General features: G+C 42.4%; 1 protein-coding gene across 3 annotated transcripts in view; it reads left to right on the forward strand.

Moving 5' to 3' along the window:
* LOC106562833 (outer dense fiber protein 2) overlaps positions 1-20731 on the forward strand; it is a 43058-nt gene that overhangs the window by 14500 nt on the left and 7827 nt on the right. Inside the window, exons 1-11 of one of the 3 annotated variants that reach the window (XM_014127872.3) lie at positions 259-2342; positions 4268-4381; positions 4663-4776; positions 4967-5140; positions 5265-5455; positions 5960-6107; positions 6346-6471; positions 6820-6894; positions 7051-7122; positions 7233-7349; positions 17987-18172. In XM_014127872.3, coding sequence (XP_013983347.1) covers positions 4277-4381; positions 4663-4776; positions 4967-5140; positions 5265-5455; positions 5960-6107; positions 6346-6471; positions 6820-6894; positions 7051-7122; positions 7233-7349; positions 17987-18172 — 1308 coding nt within the window. In that variant the 5' untranslated portion in view covers positions 259-2342; positions 4268-4276. Of the gene's footprint in view, positions 1-258; positions 2343-4267; positions 4382-4662; positions 4777-4966; positions 5141-5264; positions 5456-5959; positions 6108-6345; positions 6472-6819; positions 6895-7050; positions 7123-7232; positions 7350-17986; positions 18173-20731 lie in introns of those variants that run through there. The other 2 variants (XM_014127869.3, XM_014127873.3) reach the window with 2 other exon arrangements.

The raw sequence follows: 20731 nt of genomic DNA on the forward strand, positions 1-20731 counted from the left end.
TCAGTGACATACGGAACCGTTCCGTATTTTATCTAACGGGTGGCATCCATAAGTCTAAATATTCCTGTTACATCGCACAACCTTCAATGTTATTTCATAGTTCCGTAAAATTCTGGCAAATTAGTTCGCAACGAGCCAGATTCTGTATACCCTGATTCTGCGTGCAACAAACGCAAGAGAACTGACACAATTTCACCAGGTTAATATTGCCTGCTAACCTGGATTTCTTTTAGCTAAATATGCAGGTTTAAAAATATATACTTCTGTGTATTGATTTTAAGAAAGGCATTGATGTTTATGGTTAGGTACAGTCGTGCAACGATTGTGCTTTTTTTTCACAAATGTGCTTTTGTTAAATCATCCACGTTTGGCGAAGTCTGCTGTCTTTGTTAGGAAGAAATAGTCTTCACAGTTCTCAACAAGCCAGGCGGCCCAAACTGCTGCATATACCCTGACTCTCTTTGCAAGAGAAGTGACACATTTTCCCTAGTTAAAAGAAATTCATGTTAGCAGGCAATATTAACTAATAATCCAGGTTTAAAAATATATACTTGTGTATTGATTTTAAGAAAGACATTGATGTTTATGGTTAGGTACACGTCGGAGCAAAGACAGTCCTTTTTCGCGAATGCGCACCACATCGATTATATGCAAAGCAGGACAGGCTAGATAAACTAGTAATATCATCAACCATGTGTAGTTAACTAGTGTTTATGATTGATTGATTGTTTTTTTATAAGATAAGTTTAATGCTAGCTAGCAACTTACCTTGGCAACGTAAAGCAGGTGGTTAGAGCGTTGGGCTAGTTAACGTAAGGTTGCATCCCCAAGCTGACAAGGTAAAAATCTGTCGTTCTGCCCCTGAACAAGGCAGTTAACTAGGCCGTCATTGAAAATAGGAATGTGTTCTTTAACTGACTTGCCTAGTTAAATAAAGGTTTTTAAAAAAAAAAAGGAAAATCGGTGGCCAAAAATACCAATTACCGATTGTTATGAAAACTTGAAATCGGCCCTAATTAATCGGCCATTCCGATTAATCGGTCGACCTCTAGCGTACTTATATAAGATGGTGAGGACGGCACTTTTGAAGAATAACCAGGCATCCTCTGCTGACGGGATGAGGTCAATGTCATTCCAGGATACCCCGGCCAGGTCAATTAGAAAGGCCTGTTCGCAGAAATGTTTTAGGGAGCGTTTGACAGTGATGAGGGGTGGTTGTTTGACCGCAGACCCATTACGGATGCAGGCAATGAGGCAGTGATCGCTGAGATCTTGGTTGAAGACAGCAGAGGTGTATTTGGAGGGCGAGTTAGTTAGGATGACATCTATGAGGGTGCCCGTGTTTACGGATTTGGGGTTGTACCTGGTAGGTTCATTGATAATTTGTGTGAGATTGAGGGCATCAAGCTTAGATTGTAGATTGGTCGGGGTGTTAAGCATGTCCCAGTTTAGGTCACCTAGCAGCACGAGCTCAGAAGATAAATGAGGAGCAATCAATTCACATATGGTGTCCAGGACACAGCTGGGGGCAGAGGGTGGTCTATAGCAAGCGGCAACGGTGAGGGACTAGTTTCTCGAAAGGTGAATTTTTAGAAGTAGAAGCTCGAATTGTTTTGGTACAGACCTGGATAGTAAGATAGCCTGTAGAGTTCTATCTCTGCAGTAGATTGCAACACCGCCCCCTTTGGCAGTTCTCTCTTGGCAGAAAATGTTATAGTTAGGGATGGACATTTCAGGGTTTTTGGTGGTTTCCTAAGCCAGGATTCAGACACGGCTAAGACATCCGACCTCAGTATAGAGGTCCTGGATAGCCGGGAGCTCGGTTCCAGTGATGTAATGGGCCGTACAAACTACCCTCTGTAGCGTTTGGATGCCAAGCAGTTGCCATACCAAACAGTGACGCAGGCCTTCGAAGATGCTGTCAATGGTGCAGCTGTAGAACTTTTTGAGGATCTAAGGGCCCATGCCAAATACTTTCAGCCTCCTGAGGAGGTAGAGGTGTTGGCGTGCCCTCTTCAAGACTGTTGGTGTGTGTGGACCATGATTGATCCTTGGTGATGTCCACCGATGAACTTGAAGCTCTCGACCTGCTCCACTACAGCCTCATCTATGTGAGTGGGGGTGTGCTCGGGCCCTACATTTTCTGTCGTCCACAATCAGCTCCTTTGTCTTGCTGACGTTGAGGGAGAGGTTGTTGTTCTTGCACACACTTCCAGGTCTCTGACCTCCTCCCTTTAGGCTGGCTCATCGTCATCGGTGATCAGGCCTACTACCGTCGTGTCGTCGGCAAACTTAATGATGGTGTGAAGGCGTCCGCATGCTTCCCAGACAAAACAGTTTTGGTGAGTTTGTGCATATATTATGACGACATTTTGTGACATTCTGTTCTACTCTGACCATTGCAACCTCAACCTATCTCTCTTGCACCGGCACTTCTGATCCCCAGTAACATGGGCACTCCCACAATTGAAACACAGTTTTTTCCACTGATACTAAACATTCCTTTTTTCCATGCCCTCCTGCACACTTCTCACATCTCGGAATTTCCCTCCCACACACTGCTGCAACATGACCATACGCTTGGCATCTAATACACCTTAGTGGGATCGGCACAAAAGCTCTCATGGGATAACTGACATATCCTACCATGACTTTGTCAGATAAAGACTTTGCTTCAAAACTCAAAAGGACAGACAGTGTCTTCTCAGTTTCACCACGCTCGCCACTGTGTCAGCGGGTGTCACAGACACAGGGAATCTTACATTTCAGTTGCTCCACCTCAACACTTAACGCCACCCCAATAATCACTCTTTTCAAAGGCACTCTGCTCCGGAGAGCAAAGCAAGTCACAGGTCTTGTCCCGAAGCGTGTGACGCGAAGTGTCAACTCCCTCTGGGCGGAAGAAGAACAGAAAATCACAATTCCACTTCGAGCTACCTTCACCGATTTAACAGTACCCAAATGATATGGGTCAGCCAAAAGTCAGGGATCCACTTTCTATAAAAATGTCACTCCCACTGTGCCAGAATCATCCTTTGCATGATCATCAGGGCACGGTTCAGAGGTCTTCACCACACGCAATTCACTCTCGTCAAGTTCAATTTCTGAGCCATCAGAGTATGGTTTGTACTTGGCACCATTCTTCCTCAACACATATCTTCCCTCTGCTCTTCTCCTTCCTCGCTACTCTCCGTTCACCACACTAATTCTACCAGGTAAGTTGACTGAGAAGAACACATTCTCATTTACAGCAACGACCTGGGGAATAGTTACAGGGGAGAGGAATGAGCCAATTGGAAGCTGGGGATGATTAGGTGGCCATGATGATATGAGGCCCAGATTAGGAATTTAGCCAGGATACTGGGGTTAACACCCCTACGATAAGTGCCATGGGATCTTTAGTGACCACCGTGAGTCAGGACACCCGTTTAATGTCCAATCCGAAAGATTGCACCCTACACAGGGCAATGTCTCCAATCACTGCACTGGGGCATTAGGATATTTTTTTATTTGACCAGAGGAAAGAGTGCCTCCTTCTGGCCCCCCAACACCACTTCCAGTAACATCTGGTCTCCTATCCAGGGACCGACCAGGACCAACCCTTCTTAACTTCAGAAGGTATGCTCCTGCCGTGCCTTCATTCCCTAAAATTATATATTTTTTGCTACTGCTCTGACATATGATCCTAGTCAGGGGCAGACTGGGACCAGAAATCGTCTCTGGTATTTCTAACACACCAGCCCATTTTCTTCCTTGAGGCCCCCACAATGGCCTATTGTTTTCCTCGAGGCCCCCACACAGGCCCATTTTCCCACCGACCCGCACTATTAGCCTGATAATTATAATTTTGCACAAAATTAACAAGTTAGACAGGCCCATTAGGCAAAAAATTATACACCAGCCATGTGTTGGCTACACTGTAAACAAGGACTGACATGAATGATCACTACATATCAGCTGCCAGTTCACATCGGACAGTCAACCAACCTGTTTGTTTACACTTCCTCCTCCTTTCATGCCAATGTTTGTGTTGATGATTGAGCCATGGAATCTGTCCTTATCAAGTCCTGCTTTGCACCATTTACTCTGTTCCTAACAGTGCATATGATTCAGTCTCCCTTTGAAAAAGTCTCCTTTGATATTACTTTGGTTGAGTTTGTTTGATGGTGTGGTAGTGATGGGCAACAGTATAAAGGCTAATATGCTAAGGGAGAAAAGTGGGCCTATATTGTGGCTTTTGCCTAGTTGACTCATTGCTGTTTTACAGAAAAAAGCAATGAGGACCCGGTCAATCTCACCGCCCCTACATGTGCATGTGAATGAGACTACGCCTGTGCACGTGCATGTGAAGAAGAGCAGGAGCCCTTCCAGGACACCACAGGTTGGAAAACCCTTTTCAGGGAAACCCATTTGAAACAGTTAATTAAATGTTAATTCAATTTCATATCAATGCAGTTCTGATTCAGGGTCTAAGGTGCTGAACTGATACAAAAAGAGCGGAGAATACCTTCCAAAGGTTTCTGAATGTATACTCCTTTTTCTTATGCTATCTGATACTGTATACCCTGCTTGTGTGAAAACTGCTGGATTTACCTGCACATGAATGCAGTACATGTAGGCCTAAATGTGTCTCCCTTGAGTTTCATGCTGTCTGCTTTGCAGGGTAAGACCAAGGGTGATGGAGGGAACCTGCGACCTACTGCAAAGGTGAAGACACGGGTGCCATGGATACCGCCTGGGAAGGCCTCAATGCGGGATGCCTCTTACAAATGGGAGGTCTGACATGCTATTCATTCCTTTTATCTCATCTCCACTAATGCAGTGTATTCATACTGCATTTATTGAAGCAATATCTTATGAAAGCACTCATATCGATACTTTCCTATCAACACTTTCATTAATATGGTATAAAATGGATCAAAAGAAGCCATATGGTCTGTTGTCACTGAACCTGTCCATGTCTTAGGGGCCGTCTCATCGCCTGGAGATCACACCATTACCTGAGCCCGAGACCTCCAACTCTCCCCTGCGATTGGCCGACCTGTCGTCAGAGGAGGAGGAAGTGCTGCATGGACGAATCAACCAGTACGAGAGGAAGATTGACAGCCTGATGACTGAGGTCAGCTCGTTGAAGAGTGAGGTCTGTCCCTCCCATTTAATTCTCCTTAGGACCGGTTCCACATGTTCCCCTAGTCCCTCACTCATTGATAAATGTATTTATCTTCTAAGTGTGCGTGTATGTACATGCCTGTGTATGTGTGCAGGTGGAGCTGCGGAGGAAGGAGCAGCTGTTGGAGCGCCAGTCGGAGAAGCTGAGCGCCTCCCAGCGGGTCATCGAGGAACAGGAGGAGGAGCTAGCCGAGGTGTCCAAGGAGCTAGAGGTCACGGAGAGGGAAAACTCCCGCCTGCGCCACTCCATGGAGAAGATGTTGGAGGAGACAGACTGCACCAGCAGGTATGACCCAGACAGACACACTTGAAGCCATAGTTCATTCAAATTGTATTTAATTGTCTTAGTCAGAAAGTAGAGAGGGCAACAGATACAGAGTGGCAGACAGAAAGGAAGGGCCTAGGTGGGATTCATAACCCCGTCGCCAGCAGGTAAGTGTAGTCAGGAGTCTGCAGCGCTACCACTAGACCAGACTCCAGTAAAACTTCTCATGACTGTAATGAGCCTTGATTCTCAGATGCCTTTAACCCAAAAACAGTCCTAGCAGGCTATCACACTATGGCCTATTTGGTAGTTTTTCATCAAATCTGATTGTCAGGAGTTGCACAATACAAGTTGTCAACAGGCCCCAGTGACTCACGCAAAATAATATAATTGTCCTACTTAATAATATACAGCTAAATAAACGTAAAACTATAAAACATTATCTTTCCTGTACCCCTTATTCAAAATCTTCCGTCCCTTTGCCTCTCTCCTGTTGTGTCTGCCATAACCCCCCTGTACGTACAGAGTGGAGAGGTCTATGGAGTCGATGCAGCTGGAGAAGGATACCCTGCTCAGGAAGCTGATGGAGGCAGAGATGGATGGGATGGCCGCTGCCAGGCAGGTGTCAGCCCTGAGAGAAACCGTCACCAAGATGAGGAGCTCCAGCGCCAGTGTGAGTGTCAGCAGAGACATGTTTGGGGGTCAATACCATTTCTATTCAGGGGATGGATTAAAATAACAATTCACAGACCATTTATCAATTAACTTCCTGAGTTGACTGAATTGAACTGGAATTGACCCCAACCATGCAAAGATACCAATATAGGCTTTCAAAATACATATGGTAGGTGTAACCTCAAACATATACAGTAGGTGTTGATATCTGAAATGCTTTATTTTGATTGGAAAAGAGAATGTCGGGGTCTGAGTCTTCATTCCTGGCGCGTCAGAAGGAGCTGCTGCTCCAAAAACTGGAAACATTTGAGTCCACCAACCTCACTCTCCGCCACCTACTGAGGGAACAGCATGGACGTGAGGTACCGGTACACCATCCATGCCAGTAGATGGCAGACTAACCTACAGCAGAGTAGAGCAACTCACTTTAATCCATAACACCGGCCTTGATTTGGGGCCACAACATGATTAGCGAAGTAAGCGAATTTCCTTATGTTGAACCCTAACCCTACTTGAACCCATAAGTTTCAAAAACTTCCAGCATGGTGAAAATGCTCACATGATGAATAACCATGGACGTTCGGAAGTAGGATGGGGCAGCAAGCCAATTAGAACTCACAATCTAATCATGTTGTGGCTTGAAATACGGGCCTCTTATAGCTACACTTTTACCTGTTGTGGTGGTGGCAGTTTTTTTTATTTTTGAACAGATGGAATCCATGAGGATTTCAGAGCAGAAAGATGTACTTCTGAAGAGGCTGACGAACACAGAGGCAGAAAACTCGGTGTGTTTCTTTAAATAAGCCACTGTCAGTCAACAAAATATTCGGTGAATCATGCATCCCCAAAATGTCCTCTTCAAAATGGTTTGTGCTTATTGGACGGCTGATGAATAGAAGAAGGTTGTACTGAAGTACATTTCTGTGTCATTCCTCACACAGCATCTTGTTTTGAAACTTCAAGAGAAAGAGAGGGAGGTTAATCAACTGACTACACTTATGGACACTGAGAAGGTGAACTATAGTTGCAGTATTTTACATCTCACACACTAACAGCGTGTTCAACAAATGTATCATTATTTGAATGATTCAAATAATTTATTTGCTTTCTGTTGTTGTTCCAGGAGAATGCTAAGACCACAGGCGAGCTGTCTAAAGTACTGGAGTCTACTCGGGCCCATTTGCAGAGCCAGTTACGCAGCAAAGAGGCCGACAACAACCGCCTTGCTGTGCAAATCAAGGTAAAGTGACATGTTATATGGCTTCCATTTGGACACAATTCAACTTGCAGCTTAATTTCGCTATACTTATGTACTTTGCCTGTGCCTTATAGTAAAATAGTTATTAGATCATTCCTGCTATAAATATTATGACAAAAAGGTAAGGGGGAGCGAGGTGGCATGCATTGAAACGTGTGACCTTTTCTTGGCTTTCTTTTTCAAATTACTATGAACTAAAAGACTTTTCCTAAAACTTTTCAATACCGATCCTTAATATTAAGATGTGGGACATTCGTTGTGTGACAATAAATAATTAGTTGCTTTATTACGCTCCAGCTACTAGAATTTGTCCTTCCACAATTGAATTGTGGGAACATGGCGGCTGTCAACACCAGACAACAGAAAGAGCTGGCCGCTACTATACAAGAGATTGTTCATGAGGAGATTACTTCTGCCCTCGATTTACAATTAAATCTGGTAAATGAATAATTGAGAGTGCTCGCTGCTAAAATGGATACATATTCAACCGAAGTGGAAAGTCTTGAGAAGACAGCCAATGCGACAGAGGTGTGACTCCATGACCTGGAAACAGCACGAGCTTAGTTGGAAGGGATATTCAAACTCCTAAAAGATAAAACGGAATCACTGGAAAATCATTCCCGTAAATTCAATGTGTGAGTCATAGGACTTGAAACTGGTGTGGAAGTGGGAAATCCAACTTCCTTCATGAGCAATCTTTTGTATGAACTATTTGGGCAGGAGAAGCTGGGTCCCATTCTGTTGATTAACATTGCACACCGCACGGGTCAACTCCGCAACGGCTCTTGCTGTAGGATTGTACAGATCCACAGCTTTGAAGTCAAGTAGCGAATTGTTCGCCTTGCAGCGGAATTCGGGGTGTAACCTATGCAGGGAATAGGATCAGCATCTACCTAGATCTGAGTACCCAACTGCTAAAACAGAGGTAGACATACAACGAGGTGAGAACCCAGCTATGCAAGCTAAACCTGAGATGCGGCTTCATCCACCCGTAAAAACAAATCTTGATCTTCCAGAATACAACACATCCAGAATACAACACATCCTCTGCCAAGGAAGCTTAAGACTTATTGGAGAAACACATCAAACCCAACACACAAGGGGACAAGCTGACAGATGGAACCCTCATAACCTGCTCATTATACAGGTATGCTATCAATAGCCTATGGCTATGATGCTGCCCTCAGCATGAGACAGTGAGGACACCCCTCATGTTTGGGTACAAGGAGCAATATTACTATTATTGCTGAGCATTGAACTTGTTATAATTATATTACCTGTGGTCCAGGACATTTACACAGTGATGACAACATGCCAATTAAGGAACAATGGACAATAATTGGATCCTACAGCTATCCTCCTATTAACAGTTAAGTGGGGGGAAGAGGGAACAATTTCGCTGTGGGAACCTGCTTTTTATTTGACATCCTCAACAATAAAGATAACAATTACATTTTAGAAAAACAATGGCAACTCTAGCTATTCTCTCGTGAAATTGGAAAGGTCTTAATATTCCTGTCAAGCGTTCCAGCTGTCTAGATATTCTAGCAAGAAACCATATTGATATAAAGGACGCACATAGAATAGAGAACCATTTGTACAAGCTGGCTGATTTTTCATCAGCCCCAAACAAAACTAAGGGTGTAATCATAATGATACATAAGAAACTCAATCACTCTCTTTGGTAAAGGCGAAGACCAAGAAGGCAGAATCACTTTCCTTAAACGGATCCATAATGGAAAGAAAATTGCCATTATTACTGTGTATGCTCCAAATTCATATGATCGTAAGTAGGGATGCACAATATATCGGTGAACATATCGTAATCGGCCGATATTAGCGAAAAATGCCAACATCGGCATTGGCCCGATGTCTAGTTTAACCGCCGAGGTCAAAGCTACCGTGCATACCTACATAACGTTACACGTGCAACACAGCATTCCTAACCTAGCCCACAATGTCTGCTGTGTGGATCAAGCAGTCGATAAGTCGAGCAGTCATTTGAAAGAGTAAGAACATTTTAGCAGGACAACTCAAAGGCGAAATCCATTAACTCCAAGATAATTTTATTCATTGCCCTTGATAATCAACCGTTCTCTGTCGTTTGTGATGTTGGCTTTCGCCGACTGGTCGAGCACAGGTTAACACTACCAAGTGCGCTATTTTTCAGAGTTGCGCAGTAATAGCGTCACTGCTATTAGCTTCACGACTTTACATGTGGACCAGCAATATTAGCCCCATGAGCATGCTGATTCTGATAGCACAGTGGGTCGTCGAGGATGTCGTACTGAGGAAAGTCGTATTGCATGCTCATGAATGTGCTGGTTGTCATACCGCTGCTGTCATTTCAATGGCATTTGAGAACATGTTTGAAATTTGGAAACATGAACACACTAGCTAGCTCCATTCAAACAACTGACTGGAGAAATAAGCTCATCAACTGCGCCTGCAGCAGACGTGATACCCTCTGTCATGGCATTGAAATGCCTGCTCAACAAAACTGCCGACACTGGCTGTGAACAAGCGATTCGGTGGCATTCTCTCTTTACTGTTTCACCATCATGCTCGATGCTATGTACAAGGACCGCTACTTCGATGCAGACAAGAAACAGGGTTTACGTGAAATGTTACATACACAGCTGGACAAGATGGAAACGGACACAGTGACAGTGCGCACTGAGGAAGAGAGGCCACGGACAGACAGCTGAAACTTCACTGCTTGACATGTATGATGAAATCCTGGTAGAGAATGAAACAAATGAACAACGAAACAGCACAGCAAGTAAGTGAAAGAAATAGGTTTTGATTATGTTTTACTGGTAATGGGGACATACGTAAATGCCAACAAAATAACTTTTTTGTGTGTGTGTGTGTGTGTGTGTGTGTGTGTGTGTGTGTGTGTGTGTGTGTGTGTGTGTGTGTGTGTGTGTGTGTGTGTGTGTAACCTTTATTTAACTAGGTAAGTCAGTAAAGAACAAATTCTTATTTACAATGACGGACAAACCCGGACAACGCTGGGCCAATTGTGCGCCGGCCTATGGGACTCCCAATCATGGCCGGATGTGATACAGCCTGGATTTGAACCAGGGACTGTAGTGATGCCTCGTGCACTGAGATGCAGTGCCTTAGACCACTGCGTCCGTGTGTGTGTTAATTATTTAACTGTACTAGAATGCTTAAAAAGCTGGGGGAAAAGTTTATATCGGTTATCGGTATCGTTTTTTTTGGCAAGGAAAATATTGGTTCAAAAATGTCAAATTGGTGCATCACTAATCTTTCATTTTTTGATTCTCTGGACAGCATATTGTTAGAATTAACTGAATTCCAACTGGTTATTGGGACACACATGCGGGACAAATCTAATAAGACCAACTACAGTCCACAGGCTACCAAGACTGCAACATATTCTCCATGATTATAACCTCATTGATGCCTGGCGAGCTCATAACCCTAAAGCTAAAGAGTACACTTTCTATTAAAACGGGCACAAAACATTCTCCTGAATCGATTTCGTAGTATTATCTACTACTCTATTTTCTTTAATCAAGAAAATAGAAATTTGACATATAAGGCTATCTGATCATCGTGCTTATTACTGCCAGATGCAAATGTCTGAATCTCAATATCCACAAGATGGCGCTTTGTTTCCTTACTATAAAATCCTACTTTATGTGAACAATTTCAAACTGAATTTAATGAATTCATAATAATTAACAAGAATTCATAATGATTAACAAAAATTCAGTCGATATCAAAGGTTTTATTAAAATCAATGCAACTGCATTTGCATCTGGCCTGAATATATCACAATTAAAGAAGATATCAGAATTGGAAAATTTGTTAACATTAGAGCGCTCCCAACAAACACTTTTTCCAGACCAGGTAGCGACTACTCTCTTCAAAGTCAAGATGGAACAAAATCTATTAATACGACAGAGAGCAGAATTTGCCATCATCCAGTTGGACTCAACCATTACTTCCATGGTAGTCCACCCAGTCATCAATTAGCGGATATTGCAACTATTGAATCTGAATCAGGTCATGAACCAAAGATTCTCCCATTTCTATAAAGAATTGTACACCTCTGATTGTAAATCCACACCAAGCCAGATTGAGTCCTTTTTAAAAGATATAACAACTCCTTCTCTCGCAACTGAGGAAGCCAGCTTGCTAGGAGCCCAAATACTCTCCATGAACTCAAAAGGGCATTGGATAACATGAAAAAAGGCAAATCAATTGGTTGTGACGGTATTCCTCCTGAGGTCTATTAAAAATTTTGGAACCAATTAGGGCCACTGTTACTTGAAATGATGAACACATCCATTCACAAAGGTCAATTTGGAAGAGATGCAAGTAAATACAGCACTGTTAACATTTTTATTAAAGAAAGGTAACAGATATTAAACTATTTTCTAAGATTGTGTCATACAGTCTCGAAACTTACTTACCCAAATTAGTACATCTGGACCAAAGCAGGTTTGTTAAATTATTATCCTCATATAACCTATAACTTCTGTCATCTATTACAGTACATATCTTACTTGCTTTATCAGAAAACAAAGCTCCTTGACAGGTTTATCTTTCGATGCAGGAACAGCTTTTGATAGACTAGAATGGTCATATCTTTTGTCGGTGTTGGAACATATGGGACTTGGCCTTAGTAATAACAGGCCATACCTGCTCTGTGAGTAGCAGTTAAGGTGATCTCAACTCTGCTATTTTTGTCTATGGAGACGCTGGCCCATGCAATTCTACAGATCACGTCATATCATTATCTTACTTTATCTAGACCAGTGGTTCTCAAACTTTTTATAGTCCCGTACCCCTTCAAGCATTCAACAACCAGCTGTGTACCCCCTCTAGCACCAGTGTCAGCGCACTCTCAAATGTTGTTTTTTGCCATCATTGTAAGCCTGCCACACACACACTATACGATACATTTATTAAACATAAGAATGAAAGCCTGCCACACACACACTATAAGATAAATGTATTAAACATAAGAATGAGTGTGAGTTTTTGTCACAGCCCGGCTCGTGGGAAGTAACAAAGAGTTCTTATAGGACTAGGGCACAAATAATAATATAATAATAATCAATAATTTTGCTCTTTATTTTACCATCTTACATATAAAACCTTATTTGTTCATCGAAAACTGTGAATAACTCACCACAGGTTAATGAGATGGGTATGCTTGAAAGGATGCATATAACTTTTCAATGTTGGGTTGTATTCGAGTCTCAGTCTTAAATCATTTTCCACACACAGTCTGTGCCTGTATTTAGTTTTCATGCTAGTGAGGGCCGAGAATCCACTCTCACATAGGTACGTGGTTGCAAAGGGCATCAGTGTCTTAACAGTGCGATTTGTCAAGGCAGGATACTCTGAGCGCAGCCCAATCCAGAAATCTGGTAGTGGCTTCTGGTTAAATTCAATTTTCACAGAACCGCTTGTTGGAATTTCAATCTCTCTTGTTCAGATATCGGTAAGTGGACTGGAGGCAGGGCATGAAAGGGATAATGAATCCAGTTGTTTGTTTCATCCGTTTTGGGAAAGTATCTGCGTAATTGCACACCCAACTCACTCAGGTGCTTCGCTGTGTCACATTTGACGTTGTTCGTAAGCTTGAGTTCATTTGCACACAAAAATTCATACAATGGTGGAAAGACCTGTGTGTTGTCCTTGTTAATACAGACCGAGAAGAGCTCCAACTTCTTAATCATAGCCTTCTTAATTTGTCCTGCACATTGAATATAGTTGCAGAGTCCCTGTAATCTTTCCTTCCAGACTCATATCAAACATCTCCAATCCAAAATCAAATCTAGAATCGGCTTTCTATTTCGCAACAAAGCCTCCTTCACTCATGCCGCCAAACTTACCCCAGTAAAACTGACTATCCTACCGATCCTCGACTTCGGCGATGTCATCTACAAAATAGCTTCCAATACTCTACTCAGCAAATTGGATGCAGTCTATTACAGTGCCATCTGTTTTGTTACCAAAGCGCCTTATACCACCCACCACTGCGACCTGTATGCTCTAGTCGGCTGGCCCTCGCTACATACAGTGAGGGAAAAAAGTATTTGATCCCCTGCTGATTTTGTACATTTGCCCACTGACAAAGAAATGATCAGTCTATAATTTTAATGGTAGGTTTATTTGAACAGTGAGAGACAGAAAAACAACACAAAAATCCAGAAAAACGTATGTAAAAAATGTTATAAATTGATTTGCATTTTAATGAGGGAAATAAGTATTTGACTCCCTCTCAATCAGAAAGATTTCTGGCTCCCAGGTGTCTTTTATACAGGTAATGAGCTGAGATTAGGAGCACACTCTTAAAGGGAGTGCTCCTAATCTCAGTTTGTTACCTGTATAAAAGACACCTGTCCACAGAAGCAACCAATCAATCAGATTAAAAACTCTCCACCATGGCCAAGACCAAAGAGCTCTCCAAGGATGTTAGGGACAAGATGGTAGACCTACACAAGGCTGGAATGGGCCAAAAGACCATCGTCAAGCAGCTTGGTGAGAAGGTGACAACAGTTGGTGCGATTATTCGCAAATGGAAGAAACACAAAAGAACTCTCAATCTCCCTCGGCCTGGGGCTCCATGCAAGATCTCACCTCGTGGAGTTGCAATGATCATGAGAACGATGAGGAATCAGCCCAGAACTACACGGGAGGATCTTGCCAATGATCTCAAGGCAGCTGGGGCCATAGTCACCAAGAAAACAATTGTATAACACACTACGCCGTGAAGGACTGAAATCCTGCAGTGCCCGCAAGGTCCCCCTGCTCAAGAAAGCACATATACATGCCCGTCTGAAGTTTGCCAATGAACATCTGAATGACTCAGAGGACAACTGGTGAAAGTGTTGTGGTCAGATGAGACCAGAATGGAGCTCTTTGGCATCAACTCAACTCGCCGTGTTTGGAGGAGTAGGAATGCTGCCTATGACCCCAGGAACACCATCCCCACCGTCAAACATGGAGGTGGAAACATTATGGTTTGGGGGTATTTTTCTGCTAAGAGGACAGACAACTTCACCGCATCAAAGGGACGATGGACGGGGCCATGTACCGTCAAATCTTGGGTGAGAACCTCCTTCCCTCAGCCAGGGCATTGAAAATGGGTCGTGGATGGGTATTCCAGCATGACAATGATCCAAAACACACGGCCAAGGAAACAAAGGAGTGGCTCAAGAAGAAGCACATTAAGGTCCTGGAGTGGCCTAACCAGTCTCCAGACCTTAATCCCATATAAAATCTGTGGAGGGAGCTGAAGGTTCGAGTTGCCAAACGTCAGCCTCGAAACCTTAACCTGTTATGGATAAAGGGCAGTATTTTCACGGCCGGATAAAAAAACGTACCCGATTTTAATCTGTTTATTACTCCTGCCCAGAAACTAGAATATGCATATAATTGTTTGATTTGGATAGAAAACACCCTAAAGTTTCTAAAACTGTTTGAATAGTGTCTGTGAGTATAACAGAACTCATATGGCAGGCCAAAACCTGAGAAGATTCCAAACAGGAAGTGCTCTCTATGACCATTTCTTGGCCTTCTATACCCTCTTTATTGAATACAGAGGATCTCTGCTGTAACGTGACACTTTCTAAGGCTCCCATAGGCTCTCAGAAGGTGCCAGAACGTTGAATGATGACTTTGCAGTCCATGGCTGAAAAATAGTAGCGCAATTGGATAGTGGTCGATCTGAGAACAATGAGACGGGCGCACACGTGCACGTGAAGAGTACATTTTACATTTTCAGTCTTTGAACGAAAACAACGACTCCCGGTCGGAATATTATCGCTATTTTACGAGAAAAATCGCATAAAAATGTATTTTAAACAGCGTTTGACATGCTTCGAAGTACGGTAATGGAATATTTTGAATTTTTTTGTCACGATATGTCCCGGTGCGTCACCCTTCGTTACCCTTCGGATAGTGTCTTGAACGCACAACAAAACGCCGCTATTTGGATATAACTATGGATTATTTGGAACCAAACCAACATTTGTTGTTGAAGTAGAAGTCCTGGGAGTGCATTCTGACGAAGAACAGCAAAGGTAATCCAATTTTTCTTATAGTAAATCTGAGTTTGGTGAGTACCAAACTTGGTGGGTGTCAAAATAGCTAGCCTGTGATGGCCGGGCTATCTACTCAGAATATTGCATCATGTGCTTTCACCGAAAAGCTATTTTAAAATCGGACACCGCGATTGCATAAAGGAGTTCTGACCAGAGGTCCAGAGTTCCTCTGTGGAGATGGGAAAACCTTCCAGGACAACCATCTCTGCATCACTCCACCAATCAGGCTTTTATGGTAGAGTGGCCAGATGGTATCCACACCTCAGTAAAAAGGTACATGACAGCCCGCTTGGAGTTTGCCAAAAGGCACCTAAAGACTCTCAGACCATGAGAAACAAGATTCTCTGGTCTGATGAAACCGAGATTAAACTCTTGGGCTTGAATGCCAAGCATTACATCTGGAGGAAATCTGGCACCCTCCCTACGGTGAAGCATGGTGGTGGAAGCATCATGCTGTGGGGGTGTTTTTCAGTGACTGGGAGGCTAGTCAGGATCAAGGGAAAGATGAATGGAGCAAAGTGCAAAGAGATCCTTAATGAAAACCTGCTCCAGAGCGCTCAGAACCTCAGACTGGGGTGAAGGTTTACCTTCCAATAGAACAAAAAACCTACATACACAGCCAAGACAAAGCAAGAGTGGCTTCGGGACAAGTCTCTGAATGTCCTTGAGTGGCCCAGTCAGAGCCCAGACTTGAACCTGATGGAACATCTCTGGAGAAACTTCAAAATAGCTTTGCAGTGACGCTCCCCATCCAACCTGACAGAGCTTGAGAGGATCTGCAGAGAAGAATTTGAGAAACTCCACAAATACAGGTGTGCGAAGGTTGTAGCGTCATACCCAAGAAGATTTGAGGCTGTAATCGCTGCCAAAAGTCCTTCAACAAGTACTGAGTAAAGGGTCTGAATACTTATGTAAATGTTGTATTTCAGTTTTACATTTTTATTACATCTGCAAACATTTCTATATTCAATTTAATCCATTTTAGAATAAGGCTCTTACTACAAAATGTGGAAAAAGTCAAGGGGTCTGAATACTTTCCGAATGCATTGTATTTCCACGGCTCAATTTCTGTATTTTTGCCTCCCCCTTCTGGCTATTGGGGGAAAAAATCCATTACAATTTTTAAACTACTTAACTGGGAATCAAAATGGCATGCCCATACTCCAATATTTCACAATAATGCCTTGAGGTCTGGAGTGCAGCGTTTTGCATCCCTCCCAATTGTCCAAACGTGGAATCAGTATCCTTGCCAATGTCATGGACAGCAGTGGAAGCTGCTGGGGGAGGACAGCTCATAATAATGACCCAAATGGAGTTAATGGAATTATATCAAACACGTGTTTGATTCCATTCACTCCATTCCAGCCATTATTATGAGCCGTACTCCCCTCAGCAGCCTCTTCTGATGGAAAGTAATGGTTTGAGAACATTTCAAGATTTGAAAGACACATTCAGTACACATTACCAGGCAACTCCTTTTTACTATACTTACAACTTAGGTCAGCTATGCTGGCCTATGGAGTCCCTTGGGCATCCCAACTACGGAACCATCCAATGATTTGGATTTATTTAAAAATTATTTGGGCTCCCAAAGGACTGCAATATTTAAGAACTTTTGGAAAGCTCATATTCTGAGCTAGCCATTAAAAAAGTATGGTTCACAGATGCAAGTGAATATGAATGAACCCTTAACCTGGAACAGAATATGGAAAAATATGCCCTTGGCATCCTGTAATCCGAACCATCTACTTATACATTTTAAGTTTGTTCACTGACTATATTTAAGGAAACATTTTACGAAGTACTGTTCACTGTGTCCCCTAAATCAGGTAGGCACATTCCTTCATATGATGTAGGAGTGCCCTTCTGGGACAAAGTTACAAAATTAATTTAGAAGTGCATGAATGTAAATATTCAGTTCTTTGCATCTACTATGTTACTTAACGATGATAGCTCCTTGAATCTCACAATAAATCAGAGAGACGATTACTGCTGCCAGGTAGCACTGCCGCAAAAAAAGATGTTGGCTCTTAGATGGCAATCATCTCACTCTCTCCCAATTCGCCAGTGAATACAGTTACTATTAGAAGTTATAACTTTAGAATTATCGACAGCGAGAATGAATGTCAAAAAATAATTGAGGCCTGAAAAAGTACACTTGACTATGTAAAGAATAATCTCAGCTAAAGCCCAACACATACAAATAAACAATCTATAAAGCCCAAACATATAAACAAAATATACAGTATTTACCTATTTTCATTATTATATATATTTTTGCTTTCAGGCCCAAGGGGTAAGGGGTACTGGGGGGATGGGAAAGGGTTGAAAACATGGTTTCCAGGAGGGGGGCAGGAGGTGGGTGGTTGTAGGGAGACGTGGGGTTGGGGGAATGGGGCAGGAGATTGGTGGTGGAGGCTCACTTATTTTTTTTATTTTTCTTTGCATACAAAATGTATTGTTAGTTTTAGGCTCTGCAAAAAAATGTCTTCCTGTTTTTTATCCACTTCTTTCTGATTGGTAAAGAACTTGGAGCGTGCAGCCAACCAGCAGCAGGGAGAGATGGATCACCTGCTGGAGCAGCTGCGGGGTCTGAAACTTCAGGCGGAGTCCGACAAAGAGGCCCTGAAGAGGGCTACGCGGGCCCAGAAACACCGGGCAGAGCGCAGTGAAGACACCGCCGGTCAGCTCAGAGCTCAGCTACTGGACATGGTAGGTGGCAGAAGGGAGATGGTGCCCTACCTCTTAGAACAGGTCTAGGACCAGTTCTGTCTAATCCTTGTTTCAACTCAAAAAGGACAAGAAAGAAAATTTTGTCACCCAGCATCTCAGATTATTCTGAAATCATTTCTGTTGTTAGAAACAGATAAGATTAGCATTTTTGCAACATTATTTTGTTGAAATATAATTTATCTCTGAGAAATTAAGATAATTGATTGCATCCAAATTGGCAATTTAGTGTATAGGATTCATATAATATTCAATAAATTTGCAGTGCATTTTGGAAGTATTCAGACCTCTTGACTTTTTCCACATTTTGTTATGTTACAGCCTTATTCTAAAATTGATTAAATTGTTTTTCATCAATCTACACACAATACCCCATAATGACAAAACAAAAACAGGTTTTTATACCACATTTACATAAGTATTCAAACCCTTTACTCACTCCTGGTACCAGGTTTTGTCCAGATCTGACGCTTGGCATTCAGGCCAAAGAGTGCAATATTGTTTTCATCAGACCAGAGAATCTTGTTTCTCATAGTCTGAGAGTCCTTTAGGTCGCTTTTGGCAAAATCCAAGCCGGCTGTCATGTGCCTTTTACTGAGGAGTGGCGTTGTCTGACCACTCTACCATAAAGGCCTGATTGGTGGAGTACTACAGAGATGGTTGTCCATCTGGAAAGTTTTCCCATCTCCACAGAGGAACTCTGGACCTCTGTCAGAGTGACCATCGGGTTCTTGGTCACCTCCCTGAAAAAGGCCCTTCTCCCCCGATTGCTGAGTTTGGCTGGTCGGCCAGCTCTAGGAAGAGTCTTGGTGGTTCCAAACTTCTTCCATTTAAGAATAATGAAGGCCACTATGTTGTTGGGGACCTTCAATCAACCTCATGGCTTAGTTTTTGCTCTTAACATGCACTGTCAACTGTGGGACCTTTATATAGACAGGTGGGTGCCTTTCCAAATCATGTCTAATCAATTGAATTTACCACATGTACACTCCAGTCAAGTTCTAGAAACATCCCAAGGATGCTCAATGGAAACAGGATGCACCTGAGCTCAGTTTCAAGTCTCATAGCAAAGGGTCTGAATACTTATGTAAATAAGGAATTTCAGTTTAAAATGTAATATACATTTGCAAACATGTTTTAAAAAATACGTATTTTGCTTTGTCATTATGTGGTATTGTGTGTAGATCGATGAGGAAAAATTGAATTGAATGAATTTTAGAAATAGGCTGTAACGTAACAAAATGTGGAAAAGGGGAAGGGGTCTGAATACTTTCCGAATGCACTTTATAGTATCAGTTCTCTATGTTTGACATGTACTATGGAGTTGCGGCTTGAAAATATTGATTCTTCATGCTTTGTATTAGATTCCCAGTGAATTTGGTGATGGTGTTTTCCCCATTCAGAGAAATTAGTCATTGAAGTTGTTAGCTTCATGCCTCATCCTGCATTCTGATATTACCAGGTTCTGACCACTAGATGTTGCTGTTCCTGTTATTAGGTGAAAAAAGTTGGAAGATTGTTTAACCTGTCTGGGATAGGGGGCAGTATTTTCACGGCCGGATAAAAAACGTACCCGATTTAAACTTGTTACTACTCTTGCCCAGAAACGAGAATATGCATATTATTAGTAGATTTGGATAGAAAACACTCTGAAGTTTCTAAAACTGTTTGAATGGTGTCTGTGAGTATAACAGAACTCATATGGCAGGCAAAAACCTAAGAAAATTCCAAGCAGGAAGTGGCCTGTCTGCGAATTTGTAGTTCTCCTTTTGCTTCTCTATCGAAACTACAGTGCCTGTGGGGTTATGTAGCACTTTCTAAGGCTTCCTTTGGCTCTCTAAAGCGTTCAGAAAGTGGATTGAGGCGTCTCATGTCTCTGGGCAGAGTACAGGAGCACAGTTTGTCAGTGGACTGCCAGGTGACTCAAAGATTGGATATGCGCGTTCACGAGACCTCGCCATTTTTTATTTTGTTCTTTGAATGAATACACTATTGTCCGGTTGGAATATTATTGCTATTTTACGAGAAAAATAGATTTTAAACAGCGTTTGACATGCTTCTAAGTACGGTAATGGAACATTTTGAATTTTTTTGTCTCGAAATGCACTCGCGCGTTACCCTTTGGATAGTGACCTGAACGCACGAACAAAACGGAGGTATTTGCACATAACTATGGCTTATTTGGAACAAAAACAACATTTGTTGTGGAAGTAAGTCCTGGGAGTGCATTCTGACGAAGAACAGCAAAGGTAATCAAATTTTTCTAATACTAATTCTGAGTTTAGTGAGCCCCGAACTTGGCGGGTGTCAAATTAGCTAGCCGTGATGGCTGAGCTATGTACTCAGAATATTGCAAAATGTGCTTTTGCCGAAAAGCTATTTTAAAATCTGACATAGCGATTGCATAAAGGAGTTCTGTATCTATAATTCTTAAATTAATTGATGTATTTTGCAACGTTTATCATGAGTAATTTAGTAAATTCACCGGAAGTTTTCGATGGGAATACAATTTCTGAACATCGCATGCCAATGTAAAAAGCT

Source organism: Salmo salar, chromosome 11 (genome assembly GCF_965601325.2).
Source record: "Salmo salar chromosome 11, fSalSal1, whole genome shotgun sequence".
NCBI lineage: Eukaryota > Metazoa > Chordata > Actinopteri > Salmoniformes > Salmonidae > Salmo > Salmo salar.